This window comes from Vombatus ursinus, unplaced genomic scaffold, assembly GCF_900497805.2.
Source record: "Vombatus ursinus unplaced genomic scaffold, bare-nosed wombat genome assembly UNPS02010461.1, whole genome shotgun sequence".
Lineage (NCBI taxonomy): Eukaryota > Metazoa > Chordata > Mammalia > Diprotodontia > Vombatidae > Vombatus > Vombatus ursinus.
The window spans coordinates 9,340,538-9,355,491 of NW_020950239.1; the positions used below are offsets into that span (position 1 = coordinate 9,340,538).

At 42.0% G+C, this 14,954-nt stretch overlaps 1 protein-coding gene across 1 annotated transcript in view; it reads left to right on the forward strand.

Moving 5' to 3' along the window:
• Positions 1–14,715, forward strand: part of COQ2 (coenzyme Q2, polyprenyltransferase) — a 37,542-nt gene extending 22,827 nt beyond the window's left edge. The window contains exons 4-7 of the mRNA XM_027854639.1: positions 2,407–2,492; positions 7,150–7,283; positions 10,932–11,120; positions 14,159–14,715. Of these exons, the coding sequence (XP_027710440.1) occupies positions 2,407–2,492; positions 7,150–7,283; positions 10,932–11,120; positions 14,159–14,323 (574 nt within the window). The 3' untranslated portion in view covers positions 14,324–14,715. The remainder of the gene's footprint in view (positions 1–2,406; positions 2,493–7,149; positions 7,284–10,931; positions 11,121–14,158) is intronic.
• The last annotated feature ends 239 nt before the right edge of the window (positions 14,716–14,954 follow it).

Here is a 14,954-nt window from a genome sequence, read left to right on the forward strand (position 1 = left end):
TAATTTTGATTACATTAAATTGAAAAGCTTTTGCACAAACAAAGCCAATGCAACCAAGATTAGGAGGGAAGTAGAAAACTAGGAAAGAATTTTTACAGCCAGTATCTCTGATAAGGGCCTCATCTATGAAATATATAGAGAACTAAGTCAAATTTATAAGAATACAAGTCATTCCCCAATTGATAAATGGTCAAAAGATATGAACAGGCAGTTTTCAGATGAAGAAATTAAAGCCATCTATAGTTATTTGAAAAAAATGCTCTAAATCACTATTGATTAGAGAAATGCAAATCAAAACAACTCTGAGTACCACATTACACCTATCAGATTGGCCAAGATGACAAAACAGGAAAATGATAAATGTTGGAGAAGATATGGGAAAATTGGAACACTAATGCATCATTGGTAGAGTTGTGAAGTGATCCAGCCATTTTGGAGAACAATTTGGAACTATGCCCAAAGGGCTGTAAAATTGTGCATACCCTTTGACCCAGCAGTAGTATTTCTAGGGCTGTATCCCAAAGAGATCATAAAAATGGGAAAAGGACCCACATGTACAAAAATATTTATAGCAGCTCTTTCTGTGGTGTCAAAGAATTGGAAATTGAGGGGATGCCCATCAATTGGGGAATGGCTGAACAGGTTGTGGTATATGAATGTAATGGAATACTATTGTGCTATAAGAAATGATGAGCAGGCAGACTTCAGAAAAACCTGGAAACACTTGTATGATCTGATGCTGAGTGAAGTGAGCAGAACCAGGAGAACATTGTACACAGTAATAGCCATGTTGTGTGATGACTAATATTGATAGACTTAACCCTTCCTGGCAATACAAGGATCTAAGACATCTCCAGAGGCCTCGTGATGGAAAATGCTATCCACATCCAGAGAAAGAATTACAGAGTTTGAATGCAGATCGAAGAAGACTGTTTGCTCTTTTTTTTCTTGTGTTGAGTTTTGTTTCCTCTTTCTGGTGGTTCCTCCTATTGGTTCTAATTCTTCCTTATAACATGACTAATGTGGAAAAAAAAACAAAACTCCACAGTTCTTTCTCTGGATGTGGATATTATTTTGCATCATGAGACTTTTGGGGATGTCTTAGATCCTTGCATTTATTGATCTTTTTTCAATATAGAAAGCACCTATCCTTCTAAGGTCTCAGTACTTTTATACCTTCTATTTATAGTAACCATCACTGAAGAGTAAACAGAAGAAGAAATGGTTTCTTTTTCTTCTAGTAGATAAGTAAGGCTAAGGCACAGAGAAATTTAGGGACTTGCCCTCTCATCTCTTTGTTAAAGATTGGCTGCAGAGATAGAACTTAGGCCTTGACTCAGTTTCCTTAACGAATGAGAAAGCAACTTGCTTTCAACAATGACAAAAAAGGGTAAATAAATCCAAAGGAATCAGTTTTTTTGTGGTACATTTTAGAAAACAGCCATTTTGTCTGCACGGCCTGCAGGATATTCATTAACAAAACGAAAACCACGTTCTGCAAAGTGCTTCCTGATCATTATGTTCCCCCATAAATCAAAGATTCTTTAGCTTGTTTTGTTCAGGGACCTCTCTGGCAGGTAATAAAGCCCGTGGGGGGACTCCTCAGAATCGTGTCTTTCAGGGCAAAAAATAAAACACAGAGGATGATAGAGGAAATCAAAGGTTAATGAAGATAACGGTGTCATTTTTTTCCCCATCCAAGTTCACAGACTGCCTGAAATCTATCTCTGAACTCCTGGGTGATCTGCAGACCGTGGTTCAGAACCTCTGCTAAGATGTAATAATAACAATAATAATAATAGCTAGTGTTTATACAGTGCCTATTCTGTACCACATTCTGTGCTAAGTGCTTTACAAGTATTATCTCATCTTACAACCTTATAACAACCCTAGGAGGTAGGTGCCTTTATTAATAATCCCCATTTTACATTTGAGGAAACTGAGGAAGACACAGATTAAGTGACTTGCCTGGGGTCTCTCAGCAAATAAGTGTCTGAAGCAGGATTTGAACTCAGGTCTTCCCAAATCCAGACCCAGTGGTCTAATCACTGCACTACCAGCTGCCTACATAGAGATGTCTTCCTTTTGATTCTTCTTTACAGACCTCTCGGTTACCATAAATTTGAGTTTAGCTTATGTTCAGCCATGGTGACTTAATGCAAAAGAAGGGCTGTGTGATTTTCCAGCTCTTCAGTGGCATCTTCAGTCACCTCCAGTGCCGTAGGAAAACTCAGGCACTAGGAAGAGCACTCCACATGCTTGAAAATCAGAGTTAGGAAGGAAATGTTTCTGTGTTATCTCATGACTGCACCTCTTCCCTCTAAGTCCATTAGAGTATTTATCAGTTTCTAAGGAGCTGTATCAGATGGTACATATTTGACCTCTTTCATTTCCTTTTCATTTCAGTATAGCACTGGGAGCTGCATCATTGTCTCTGGTGGTCATTTACCCTCTGATGAAAAGAATTACTTATTGGCCGCAGTTAGCGTTGGGTGAGCTTGAAATTACTATGTTATTACCCATCATCTCTTAAAAATGTTTTATTGATGCGCTTCCTTTGTTCCTTCCTTTCTTTTCTTTCCTTCTTTCTTTTCTTCCCTTTCCTCCTTCCTTCCTTCTCTTTCCTTCCTTTTTCCTTTTCCTGTCTTCTTTCTTTCCTTCTCTTTCTCTCTCTCTCTCTCTCTTTCTCTTTCTTTCTCTCCTTCTGTTCCTTCTTTCCTTCTTTCTAGCACAACCTACTAACTCATTCCCATCTTCTACAAATGAAAACCTTCCTGCATAAAGAGTAGATTTAGTTGAGTAAAACCAATAGTGCATTTGCCACGTGTGAAAACGCATCTCATTCTGCCCCTCTTATCTTCCTCTTCTTTAGTAAGAGTTGGTTCACGTGTTTCATCATGTCTTCTGAAGTCCTCACTGGTTATTGTGTTGATCTGAGTTCTGTAGACTTTCAGAGTTGCTTTCCTTCATGTTATGGTGGGCCTCGTAAATTGTTTTCCTGGTTCTGCTTATTTCACTCTGTATCTGTTCATATAAGTCTTCTCAGCTTTCTCTGTAGCCATCATTTTTGTCATTTCTTACAGCACATCTTACATAGGATCCTAAGGTCATAGATTTAATTAAAGCTGAAAGAGAGCTAACGGCCATCTCATTTTACCAATGAGGAAACTGAGTCCTAGAGATGTTGAGTAACTTGCCAAGGTCACTCAAGTGGTAAGTGACATAGGCAGGATTTGAATCCAAATCCTCTGACCCTATTATACCAGGTTGTCTCAATATTTCATTACATTCATATAACAATTTATAATGGATCCAAAGATAAGGAAATTGCCCCAAACTAAAAGCAAAGTATTTTTTAAAATAAGTTTTTTTTATTTATTTGTTTCTAAAGAGTGATTCGCAAGATTTGTTAAATAATTAAAAATGCCCTAGACGAGGGATTCTTAATCTTCTTTTGTCATGGGCCCCTTTAGCAGTCTGGTTAAACCTATGAATGCCTTCTCAGAACAATGTTTTTAAATGCATAAATTAAAACATATTTTGGATTACAAAATAAATCAGTTACACCGAAATACATTTATCAAGGTCTAAACATTAAAAATCAACAAGTTTATGGACCCCCAAGTTAAAAATCCCTATTAGTGCACCCAAGTTTTCAAATGGATTTTCTAAAAAATTCAAAATGTTGGAATATATTGAAAAAAAGTTACAGATCTGAACTCACCTCCTTCAACAGATTTCTTATATTTCTTCAGCCACCCTGGAAAATAGGGAAATTAGGACACCATTACCCTGGTATTCCCAGGTGGATCTTGCCACTTGTATGGTCTTGTCTAGGTATGAAGGTCTGGACCCTAAGGGTAATCCCAAAGGAGCCCTCACAGGAATGCCTTCTTCAGTGGCCTGTCCCTACATGTCACTTCGAGAAAACAGAGGCTTGCAAGGCTATGCTGCTGGGATCTAAGACACAAGCAGTTTAGGGCAGGAAGCATGTTTGTGTCTTTTAGCCTTGTCAATAGAGGGCTTTCTTTGGAGAATTCTATATGAATACAGTGCATAAGACATTTTCAATATCTTTCCATTTATTTTTCCCCTTTCTCTCCCAGAGTGAGCCATCACTCTGGCATGGCTTGGTCATTTTCCATCAGAATGAATGGTAGCATGTTATAGTGGAAAGTCCCCTGACCCTGGACCTAAGCCCTGGGAGTTCACCTTGTGGCGCCGTCATGTATTAGTTGTATGACTTTGGACAAGTCATTTTATCTCTAAACCTTAGTTCGCTTTAAAGTAGGGATTAATAATATTGATACTGCTGACCTGGGAGGATTTTAAGGGCCATAAACTCGGTATAACTGGGAGTTAGCATCACAGTCAGCATTTAACCATAGATTAATCATTAGTCACAGTTTAATTGCTCTTTAGGATCATTTCCATTTACATTTTTGTCATAATTGTGCATATTATTTTCTTGGTTCTGCTAACTCACCACCATTTCATTTAAATCTTAGCATTTTTCTATAATTCCTCATATCCGTTATTTCTTATTATGTAAGTAATATTCTGTTACATTCATGTACTACAATTGTTTAGCCATTCCTCAAACAATATGGCCCATTGTTTTTTTCTATCTTCTTTCCAGTTTTTGCTATCACCAAAAAAAAAATGTGATTAAAACAGTACCTTGGCATATATGAGAACTCTCTGTCTTTAACTTCTTTAGGGTACCCACCTAATAATGGTTTAATGGTGCATGAGTTTAATAAATTTTATCACATAATTTCTGGTGTAATTTTTTACATTTAGATCTTTTATCCATTGATAATAAAGTTCTTTCTTCAGTTTAAATACTTCTTGATTAGATCTGCAAGACTTCAGGAAAATAGTTTTTCATTTAATATTGATGCCTTTTATTTTTAACACCACAGTGATCTCCCAAAATGTGCCATCTGCCCTGCCCCAATAACAAAGAGAAGTTAGCAAAACAGACCAACGAAGCAACTGTTTTTGATGGTCTTTGTGGCACTCCATGCCTGCAAAGCCCATGTTTTTGCCAGTATTTTTAGGTGTACTGTATCCCTGGCCAAGAGCCCAGCATTTCTATGTTTAAAACCAACTTTTGGAAATGCAGATCTCATTCTTAGAAACCAGTGTTCTTAGTCAGCTTCTCTTTACCTTGACAGGACCACGTCTTTCTCTTTCAAACCTCATGCTCTCAATTTATATAGTCATGAAAGCAATGTTGGTGCCTGTGAGGCCTTCAGTTTTTTGCGTAGGACTTCATAATCTTTAGCATTTGGTTCCTCTAGGGCCATCACTTGTCTCAAAATGAATCATCAGAAGTGAGCAGTGATTACCAAGTTTGTGTTCACGTAGCGTTCGTTCATTGTACTTGTGACCCCAGTGCCTCAGACAGTGACACAAAACAATTACTTTAGGAATACTTATTGATTAATTAACATTATTTGGAGATTTCCCATCACACCCTGGATACTTTCCTTTGGGAAGACTGACCAACTTCCCTGTTTATATCCAATTGATTACAAGTTATGTCAGTATCCCCCCCAACAGAAAGTCTTCTTTCTTTAACCATTATTGGATAAAGCCTTGACCGATGGCACCTGGGAATTTGCATCATCATTCCTTGGAGCACAAGAATCTGCTTCCCTCTGTAAGAAGATTTATGCCTGTTAAGAAGCTCCAATAGTCCATGGTCCCTCTCCTACTCCTTTGGGACATACTCTTTCACCCTCCACCCTCCTGACACAGGCAAAAATTCTCCTCTGATTATTTACGACCTTTTTCTTTTTTGTTTCCTCCTTGAAATACTTCCTACATTCTTTCTAGGAACACTTTGCTTTCCTTCATGCCCTCAACAGTAGAGTGGCCTTTCTCAAGCCCTTCTGCTTTTTCCTCTAAGACTGAGATCTCTGTGTTTTGTATACACGTAGGTGATCCATATTACTGGTGGAAACCAAAGCAAAGCACAGTCTCAAAGATCACTGCGAGTTCTCCTTGTCCGCCATATTTGATTGAAAGACCACGGTTCTTTGTTTTCATTCTAGTGGCTCTCTTCTCTAACCCTTGTGGCTAATTACTTTGTCAAGTCATGTCTTGGCAAGACAGAGTTTGAGGTGTGAGTATGCCATGGTCATCTACCTGGCTTCACCTTACTACTGACCTCTTGATACCTCCATGTCCTCCCTTGGGCATTAGCCCCTTTGTCTCCACTCGAGAGATATGGTTTAATTTTTTTAGCCCCTAGAAGCATACAGGACAGAATTCAGCTATCTCATGAGCTTCCTCCCCTGGCTGCTGCTCTGCAGATACTTCCAGTGACATTGGGGGGTTGAGGGTTAATTTATTTACTGTACAGAGGCCAGCAAGGGCAGGTGACAAAATGCACCTACATGAGACCTTTATGTCTCCTCCTTCCCTTGCCCCTCTTGTCTAGAACTTCCCCTTTGCCCGGGTTCTCTGGTAAGTGCGTGACAAGTGGTATATGCCTGTGACGGGGGTGCCTAGGGTCCTGAGTTGAAGACACCTGTCTCAGTGGGAATCGGACTTTTTTACACTGTTCACTAGTCAGATGAGAGAGATAGCCCAGCCAGCACTGCCATCTTTGTTTGTATGTTTGTCTTTTGAATTAGAGCCTGTGTTGTATGGTGCCAGGTTATTGTCATTTTTTAAAAGCTGGGCCTCCCCGCTGCCGCTTTCCTGAAGTCTGTAGCCAAAAGGCCTCCTCTCGGGCTTCCTGCTTTGTGACCCTCTTCTCTCATTCCCCTCAGTTCTGTGAACCTCTCATTCTCTTTACGCTCCCCGCAAACAGCGCAAAACGTACCAGATAGCCCTAGTGGTCAGGCCGGATGGAGTGATATCATGTCAGTGTTTCTGGGAGGCTCAGTCACATAGCACCTTTATCCTGTTTCTTCTTTCCAGCTTGGAACAATAATGGAAGCTTCTATTCCTGTGATTTCTGCTGCTGTTTTGGCAAGAGTCTGGTAAAATGCCATGGCCTCCAAAGTAGATTTAAATATGTAAAGCATAACACAGTGTACTTGTAATTAGCTTGGCCCTTGTCTACAACTTAGAATTCTGAAATAAATTCAGTGGTTTTTACCCCCTTCCTTCCTTCTCTTTTATCAATCCTAGGACTGACCTTTAACTGGGGAGCATTACTGGGATGGTCCGCCATCAAAGGCTCCTGTGATGTGTCTGTGTGCCTACCCCTTTATCTCTCTGGAGTTATGTGGACGTTAATATACGACACTATCTATGCCCATCAGGTAACGTACTCCCTTCAAACCTGTTCTTTGGCTTTTCTCTGCGCCTCTTTCTTTGACATCTGTTGCATTAAGCTTTGTGGGCTTCCAGTTGGCAGCTTTCTTTTTAATGTCATTGCACAGAGATGGCTCAGGCACTTGAAGCCCTTCCTTGAATGACGGTCACCTGCCCAGCTCAAAAAACTGCAGTATGTTCCTGTTAACTGTAGGTAAAAATATGAGGTTCTGCGCCTGATGTTCAAGGCTGTCCATGGTCCACCTCCAGCCTGTCTTTTCACCTCATTCACATTATCTCCTTTCACTGACTCCGTGTTCCAGCCAAACTGAGCTCTCATGGCTGTTCCTGAAGGTCAGCGGCCCATCTCTGATCTCCGTGCATTCATGCAGGCTGACCGTCTGCCTGGAGAGTGCGCCCTCGTCACCCCCTCCTCCACTTCAGGCTCAGCTCAGTTACCCCTTCCTCCGCGAACCCTTCTCTGATTTCCCCAGCTCTTGGTTTCCTCTCCTTCCTCAGATGCTTTTCTTCTCTGTGTACAAAGTCTAGGAGAATGGAGGCTCCTCAGAGGGCAGAAGTGATCTCTCTGCACCTCCAGGACTTCCCATGACACCCTGCACACAGTAGGCACTTAATTCATGTGTGCTGAATTGAATTGAAATCGAAGGGGTATTCATGCTCAAACTACTCATAACTCTTAGTTTTCTAGCCACAATTTTATGCTCTCACCTTCTGTACCATGCCTTGGGGTATATATCTGTGCACCTTGAGGAAGGTGGCCATATCCTAAAACAGGTGGGAAGTGTCTGAGGCCAGATTCAAACTCAGATCCTTCTGACTCCAGGCCCAGTGCTCTGTGTACTATGGCACCACCTAACTGCCTGCTTCTAATACCCCAGTGGGGACGCCTTCAGTGTGAGTGTAGATCATTCACATAAAACTTTGTACGTATGGGAAAGCAGGCAGATAAATCAGTAATTGTTCATATTCTCACCAGTCTTTTTTTTTTAAATTAACAAAGTCTAAGTTTGGTATACATATGTGCTGAATTGAATTGAAGTCAAAGGGATTAAGAAAGATGATCAAAGAGTTAAGAAGGATGGGGTATTAAGAAGGATGGGGTATACCCATCCTTCTGATACCTGTGGGTCATTCACTCAGTACTCTCCCAATTTTGTCACCCACCACACAGGGCCCTTCTGTGTGCCCTTGGTCTGATCCAGCTGCTTTTTCCTTGTTGTTCTCTTTTGAGAACATTCCTCCCTCGAGCACGTGTAGTACTATGACAGTAAAAAAGAAAAATGGTGCCCTCTAGCCATCAGCCATTTTCATCTTTAAACATCCCCAGTATGACTTTGTTGAGTTGGGTCTGTTGCCAAATTTTCATTAAACTGGATATCCCCTGTCCTTCTTTCTGTTTGTGAGGCTGTATTCCATTGTCTTTCTCGATTGTGATTTACAAATGGCTCTATGTTCTAATCTGGTGTTACCTCTGCCGAGCGTGTCAAGTGTTTGATGACCCACTGGGCCTTTTGAGCATCTGTGACCATGGATTTATAGTAGTTAAACTTCTATGTGAAATGACTCTAGTCTGCGTCTGTCCCTTTTCCATCCGCATCCCATTTTCCATCATCAGTGACTTTAATAGGTCGAGATGGAATAGTTTTAATTACCTCTCGTGCTTTTTATTTTTATTCTTCTAACTTTGTAGACCCTCACAAGTCTGTGGTCTGTGTTAATTCAGAGATGGCTCCCACATCAATAGCAAGAAGAATCAGTTTCACTTTTTCTGAAACTATTGCTGTGAATGTGGTTGTTTTGGTGAAACCGATGTTATTGGGTGCCTGCCATATCTAGTACCTGGTTCTTTTTTTCCAGGAAAGTATTCCTGAGGCATCCAGATAGTCAACAATTTGGCCCCTCTTCTCTTGCATTCCTAATCGTAGATTTAGAACCGAAAGGGACCTTCAGAGGCTAGCCTCTTGATTCACAGATGAGGAAACTGAGTCCCGTGGCGCTTGAGTGACTTGCCCAGGATCGCTCAGATGGTGTCAGAGGCAGGGTTTGAACCCAGGGCCTGTAGCTCAGAAGCCACTGTTCTTTCCAGAGTACTTTGCTTGTTCCTGTTCTCCATTGTCTTTCTTGCCACCTCTCCGCATTCCCGCCTTTCCTTTGAAGTTAACCAGTGAACACGATATGTTGATATGATTTGGAGTTTCTTCATGAGTGCTTCAGAGAATTTCTCTACCTCTCCATCCCACGTGACACACGTCGGTGCATCAGCTATAATTATTTTCAAAGTGGTCTTTTTTACAGATATGTATGACTCCTGCAATTCAGGATGATGGGGTGGCCCAGTGGCTAGTGGCTAGAGTGCCGAGCCTGGAGTCAGGAGGACCTGAGTTCAAATCTGCCTCAGACATTTCCTAGCTGTGTGACCCTGGGCAAGTCACTGAACCCTGTTTGCCTCAGTTTCCTCATCTGTTATGTGAGCTGGAGGAGGAAATGGCAAACCACTCCAGTATCTCTGCCAAGAAAACCCCAAATGGGGTCACAAAGAGTTGGTCACGCCTGAAACAACTGAACAATAACAATAACTGTGGTAAATGCACATGTGAAGGGGACTTGAACCCAGTGGAATCAGTCCTTGTCAAATATGCTTTCCGTGCTATTGCTAAATAAGCTTCTTCTGTTAAAAGTCATGTGATCCACGAGGGTCTCATTTCATCTCAATCCCAACTGCTGGAACTGCTGGCCTGCCCAAAACGATGCACATCATTCAGGGAGAGCTGCCACGTCTGTGGACAAATGAAAAACAAATTATGCTTCACTGAGAACGGTTTCACAGAGGAAGCCAGAGAAAAATTGTGTTATAAATGAAACACGCACTGGATGTGTGTCCTGGCCAGTTAGCATCGTTAAACCTTCAAGAACGCATGAAAAGTGGGTGCTTTAATGAGAAGGAGGGATGTCCAAAGTAGACCTTCCATGAGCACGAGCAACAGGCCATGAAAGACTCCTCTCACGTGGATGCAGATCCTCCCATCGGCCTCCAGAAGGCTCTGCAGACTGGAAGAACGGGCCCTCACAGGAAACGCCCGGGTGCTTAGGTAGCTTTCGTGCTCCCTGCATTTATCGCTCACCCCAGATGCAGCCAGCTGTTACTCAGATCATTCAGGGCGCCCCACCGGAGTGTGCGGGAGTCGGGCCTCCGGTTTTGCTTTCACCTTAGAGATGGTGCTTACCTCGTACACACACATTTAGAGAGCGCTGACTGCTCAGTGTTGGTGAATTGGTCTGGTGACCCTCTAACCCAGTGGTGGGAAACCTGCGGCCTGCAGGCCACACATGGCCTTCTAGATCCCGAATGGATTCAGTCAGAAGGCTGCAGGTTCCCCACCCTTGTTCTGACCCTTCACCTCTTGTGTCGAGGGCAGGTTGGATTGCCTTTAAGACAGGAACCAGAATGCTGACATTCAAGGATCTGTGAAGCTCATCGCCGTGATCTCAGCTGACCTTTAAAAGTCTCTTTTTCAGCCCTGGGCAGACTTCTGAGATCTGGAAAATTAGGCTGTGGGCTTTTGCCAAGCTCATTTTCTTCTTCATAGTTCACAAATCACCAGCGTGTCATTTAAAACAAAATTTCTCTTTGCCAGGACAAAAGAGACGATGCCCTGATTGGTCTCAAATCCACTGCGCTTCGGTTCAAGGAAGACACCAAGCAATGGCTAAGCGGCTTCGGCGTTGTCATGCTGGGCGGCCTGACTCTGGCCGGACTAAATTGTGACCAGACCGCGCCCTACTACGCTGCCGTGGCTGCCATAGGGGCTCACTTGGCTCGCCAGGTTTGTCATGGTACTGCTCGAGAGCGCCGTGTTACTGCAATGACGCATTAAGATTAGACAACTCCTTAATAAGCACAGCCCATTTTGCTCTGAACATGCAGCCCTATCTACCCCTCTTGACATGGGAAGAGGCCAGTAACCATTAGAACTAATGTGTAGACTAGCTGATAGTGTCTCTATAGGTACTGATTTTCCTGGAATGCCCTTCAGAAAGACTAGCTCTTGCAGAGTTGATATAGAATCCTATATTCTTGGTGTTTGAAGGGATCCCAGAGGCCAAGTTCTACCCGTACCTCAAGCATGAGCCCTTACTCCAACATCTCCGACAAATGACCCACTTGTGCTTGAACACCTCCGTGGTGGGAAACTTAGCGCCTCTTGAAGCAGTCCACTTTATTTTTAGACAGTTTTGCTTGTGATCTTGTTCCTTCTAGTTAACTGAATTCTATCTCCCTGTAGCCTCCACCCACCGATCCTACTTTTTACTGCCTTCTGGAGCCAAGCCAAATGCCTCATCCCCTGCTCGATGACAACCCTTCACGTGTTTCAAGTTTTATTTTCTCACGTTAAACACTCTCAGTTACTTCATTACAACTTTATATGATAGATTCTGAGTCACTCCAAGAAAGGGAGTCCCTCCCCAGTGGCAAACAGACCAGTGCTAGTAACTTAACCGTCCCAAGGGTGGGGTCTCATTTGAGACAATGAGGGGTCAATAGCCTCATACTCCTATGCCATGCAGTTACTGTAAATATGCCATGATACTAGCCAATCAGTGACAGTCTGACATTTGTTCCGGGGCAGCCCTCCCTATCTTGCCAGTCAGGTGGCCTCTATAAAATGAGCAGCCTAAATGAATGAGTCATCACAAAATTGTCCATAATGTTGTCTCACCAGCTTTGTCATGGTAGCAGTGAAAAGCGCACTTTATTGCAATGATGCATTAAGATTGCACAACTCCTTAATAAGCACAGCCCATTTTGCTCCGAGTTTTTTTTTTTCTTCACTTAAAAAGGCTAAAGATTGGACTGAATCTCTGTTTTTAGTTTAGTCAGTTTACAAAAGGTCATTTGTCAATCTGGGGAAATCAAATCTGTGGAAACACCATCTAAAGACAACCACATCTACTTTTAAGTGAATCAGCTGACCAGACTAATATTTCACTCTCATTTTTATCCTCATTGCAAAGGGGAGAAAAACTTTAAGATACAAATTCCCAATTACTCTCTCGTATTAGGGAAAAAGAGGTGACGTTGCCATGGACATCTAGGTTAATAGTATTGTCCCCCTCCCCCCCCATAGGGTGGAGCTAACACGTGCAAAGGAAGAGTGAGTGGCTGAGGTCACATTTCTTTTTTCTCCCCATTTATTTATTTATTTTTGGTTTTCAGCATTCATTTCCATAAGATTTTGAGTTCTAAATTTTCTTCCCCTCCCTCTTTTCCCACCTCCCCAAGATGGCGTGCAATCTGATATAGGCTCTATATATACATTCACATTAAACGTATTTCCACATTAGTCATGTCATAAAGAAGAATTAGATTAGGTCACATCTCTTGCATTATAATCAAAGGGCAGGCTGTGTGATGCAATTTCCTTCTTAATTTATATCCCCTCCACACCAATGAATCTCTTTTAGCTGAGAATTTTCATTTTTCTAACCCGTTGGGGCTTGTTTCTTGTCTCTGAGAACAAGGCCTCCATTTTAGAAGATGCCTTCCTGTATGAGGCACTTTCCACTAGGGCTGCCTTCAAACCCCCCCTCCCCCAGTAGACTCTCATTCTTGCCTCCTGACACAGCCCCAACCACCACCACATCTTAGAATGGATCCTCTCAAAGTGGACAAGGAATAGCTCTTCTCTTTTACGAAGAAGCTTCTGAAGAGTCATTGAGTATTAAATGCTCCTCCTCTAGCAACCTGCTCATTCTGCCTCATATTTTCATCAGTAGAAGGCCTTATTCCATGGCACCTTCCATCAGCCTTGGGAAAAGAATTTTTTAGAATAAAAGAAAATTTAGAAGGAAGCATAGAAAGCAGAGTAGCCATGTAGCCCTTATTAGGTAGTTTTTTTAAAAAAGGTATATACAGCGTGAAATGTGACCTTTCCACTGTACACGGCAGTCTAGTCAGACCACACTGGAGTTTTTTTGGTCACTTATTGGCACTACCTTTAAAGAGAGGCATTGACTAACTAGAACATATCTAGAAAATGGTGATGGGGATAAAATAGAGACATGAAATCATGTCCTGAAGAATGGTTAAAGGAATGAGAAGTGTTCAGCCTAGAAAAGAGAAAATTGGGAGTGGGGGGAAGGGATAGATAAACTGGGTCTGTAACTAATTAAAGGGCAGTCCTGGAGAAGAGCCGACGACGTGTTGTGAGAATAGATTGAGGGCCAGTGGTTCAGAATTTCAGGATCTGACTCAACCTAAGAAAGAACTTTATAACAATTGGAGTTGCCTATTAAGTTTTGAAAAATAGTGAGCTCCCATCACTAGAAGTGTTGCGGTCAGTCTACAAGCACTGATTAGATGCTCTATGCCAGGCATTGTGCTAAGCTTTGGGAATACAACCACAAGAAGAAAGAGACACAGTCCCTGCCCTCAAGGAGCTTACTTTCCTTTGAGTGGAGGAAGATAAGCTGTCTAAGGAAGCTATAAGAGGTGGGGCTAGGAGATGAAGGGACCCAGCTCAGGGGCATTGTAAGTAAAGTCCAGGAGAAAAGGCAGGAGGAAAGAAGTCATGAGTGGCCTGGGCATCCTTCTTAAAATGGAGGTGCAGAGAGGAAGCAGCCAGTGAAAGGGAGAGGATGCAGAGTTGATGTCAGGGATCAGTTACTGCATTTGGCAGGATATTGGACTGGCTATTAGGCCAGTTATTCCAGTTTTATTGGTTCTTTCCAGTTTCACAATTCCATAATAAGATGTTCTATTCTCAGTGCTGACCCTGTTCTTCATTGGTGGCAAATGAATCATGTACCAAGAAAAAGCAGCTCCTGTGTTGTATTCATAATACGCTATATTCTGCCATTACAGATTTACACCCTGGACATCCATAAACCTGAGGATTGTTGGGACAAGTTTACTTCCAACCGAACAATAGGAATCGTGCTGTTCATAGGGATTATGCTCGGAAACTTATGGAAAGAAAAGAAACCAAAGGGGTCAAAGGAGAATGGAGACCTTGATTTAGGAAATTAACAAGTGAAGTTTAGGAACGCTTCAGACCAAGAACTACAACACTTTCTCTAGTTTTGTTACCAGAAAACTGGTTTGAGTAGTCTGTCAAAGTGAGAATGATTGGCAGATGACTATTTGAGGCATGGTCACCCAGGAATTCCCAGGTTAAACTCTTTCGCCAGTAAAATTCACTCCATCTCAGGTATTAGCAGGTTCTCAACTCTTTTGAAGCTGGGCATAGCCCTGAATTTTTAGATGAACCTGTTACATGAGAATTCACCTTTAAAAATCATTGGAATTATACAAGCTTTAGCACCTTTTTAGAACTGTGATGAGTATCTCATCCAAGAGGAATGTATTTTGGGAAATGTATTCTTTTTAGAGAAAACTCAAATAAAAGCTGCTATGGAAAACTCGGTGTCATTGTGTTTTGACAACAGTTCACTGACAGAATATTTAGTTCAGGAAGTTATTTGGCATTTATCTTCATGAACAGCACTGAAACATGCCTGTACATCTGTCCCTCCTCCTTATAACAGGTTAACAGCTACTGGAAGCCAATCTTTGCAAGCCCACTGACCTAAACAGACCCGGCAAGCCGGTGTGTGTTCAGTGCTATGCAGTATCTTAAGTTTGATGAAAATAGATGTGG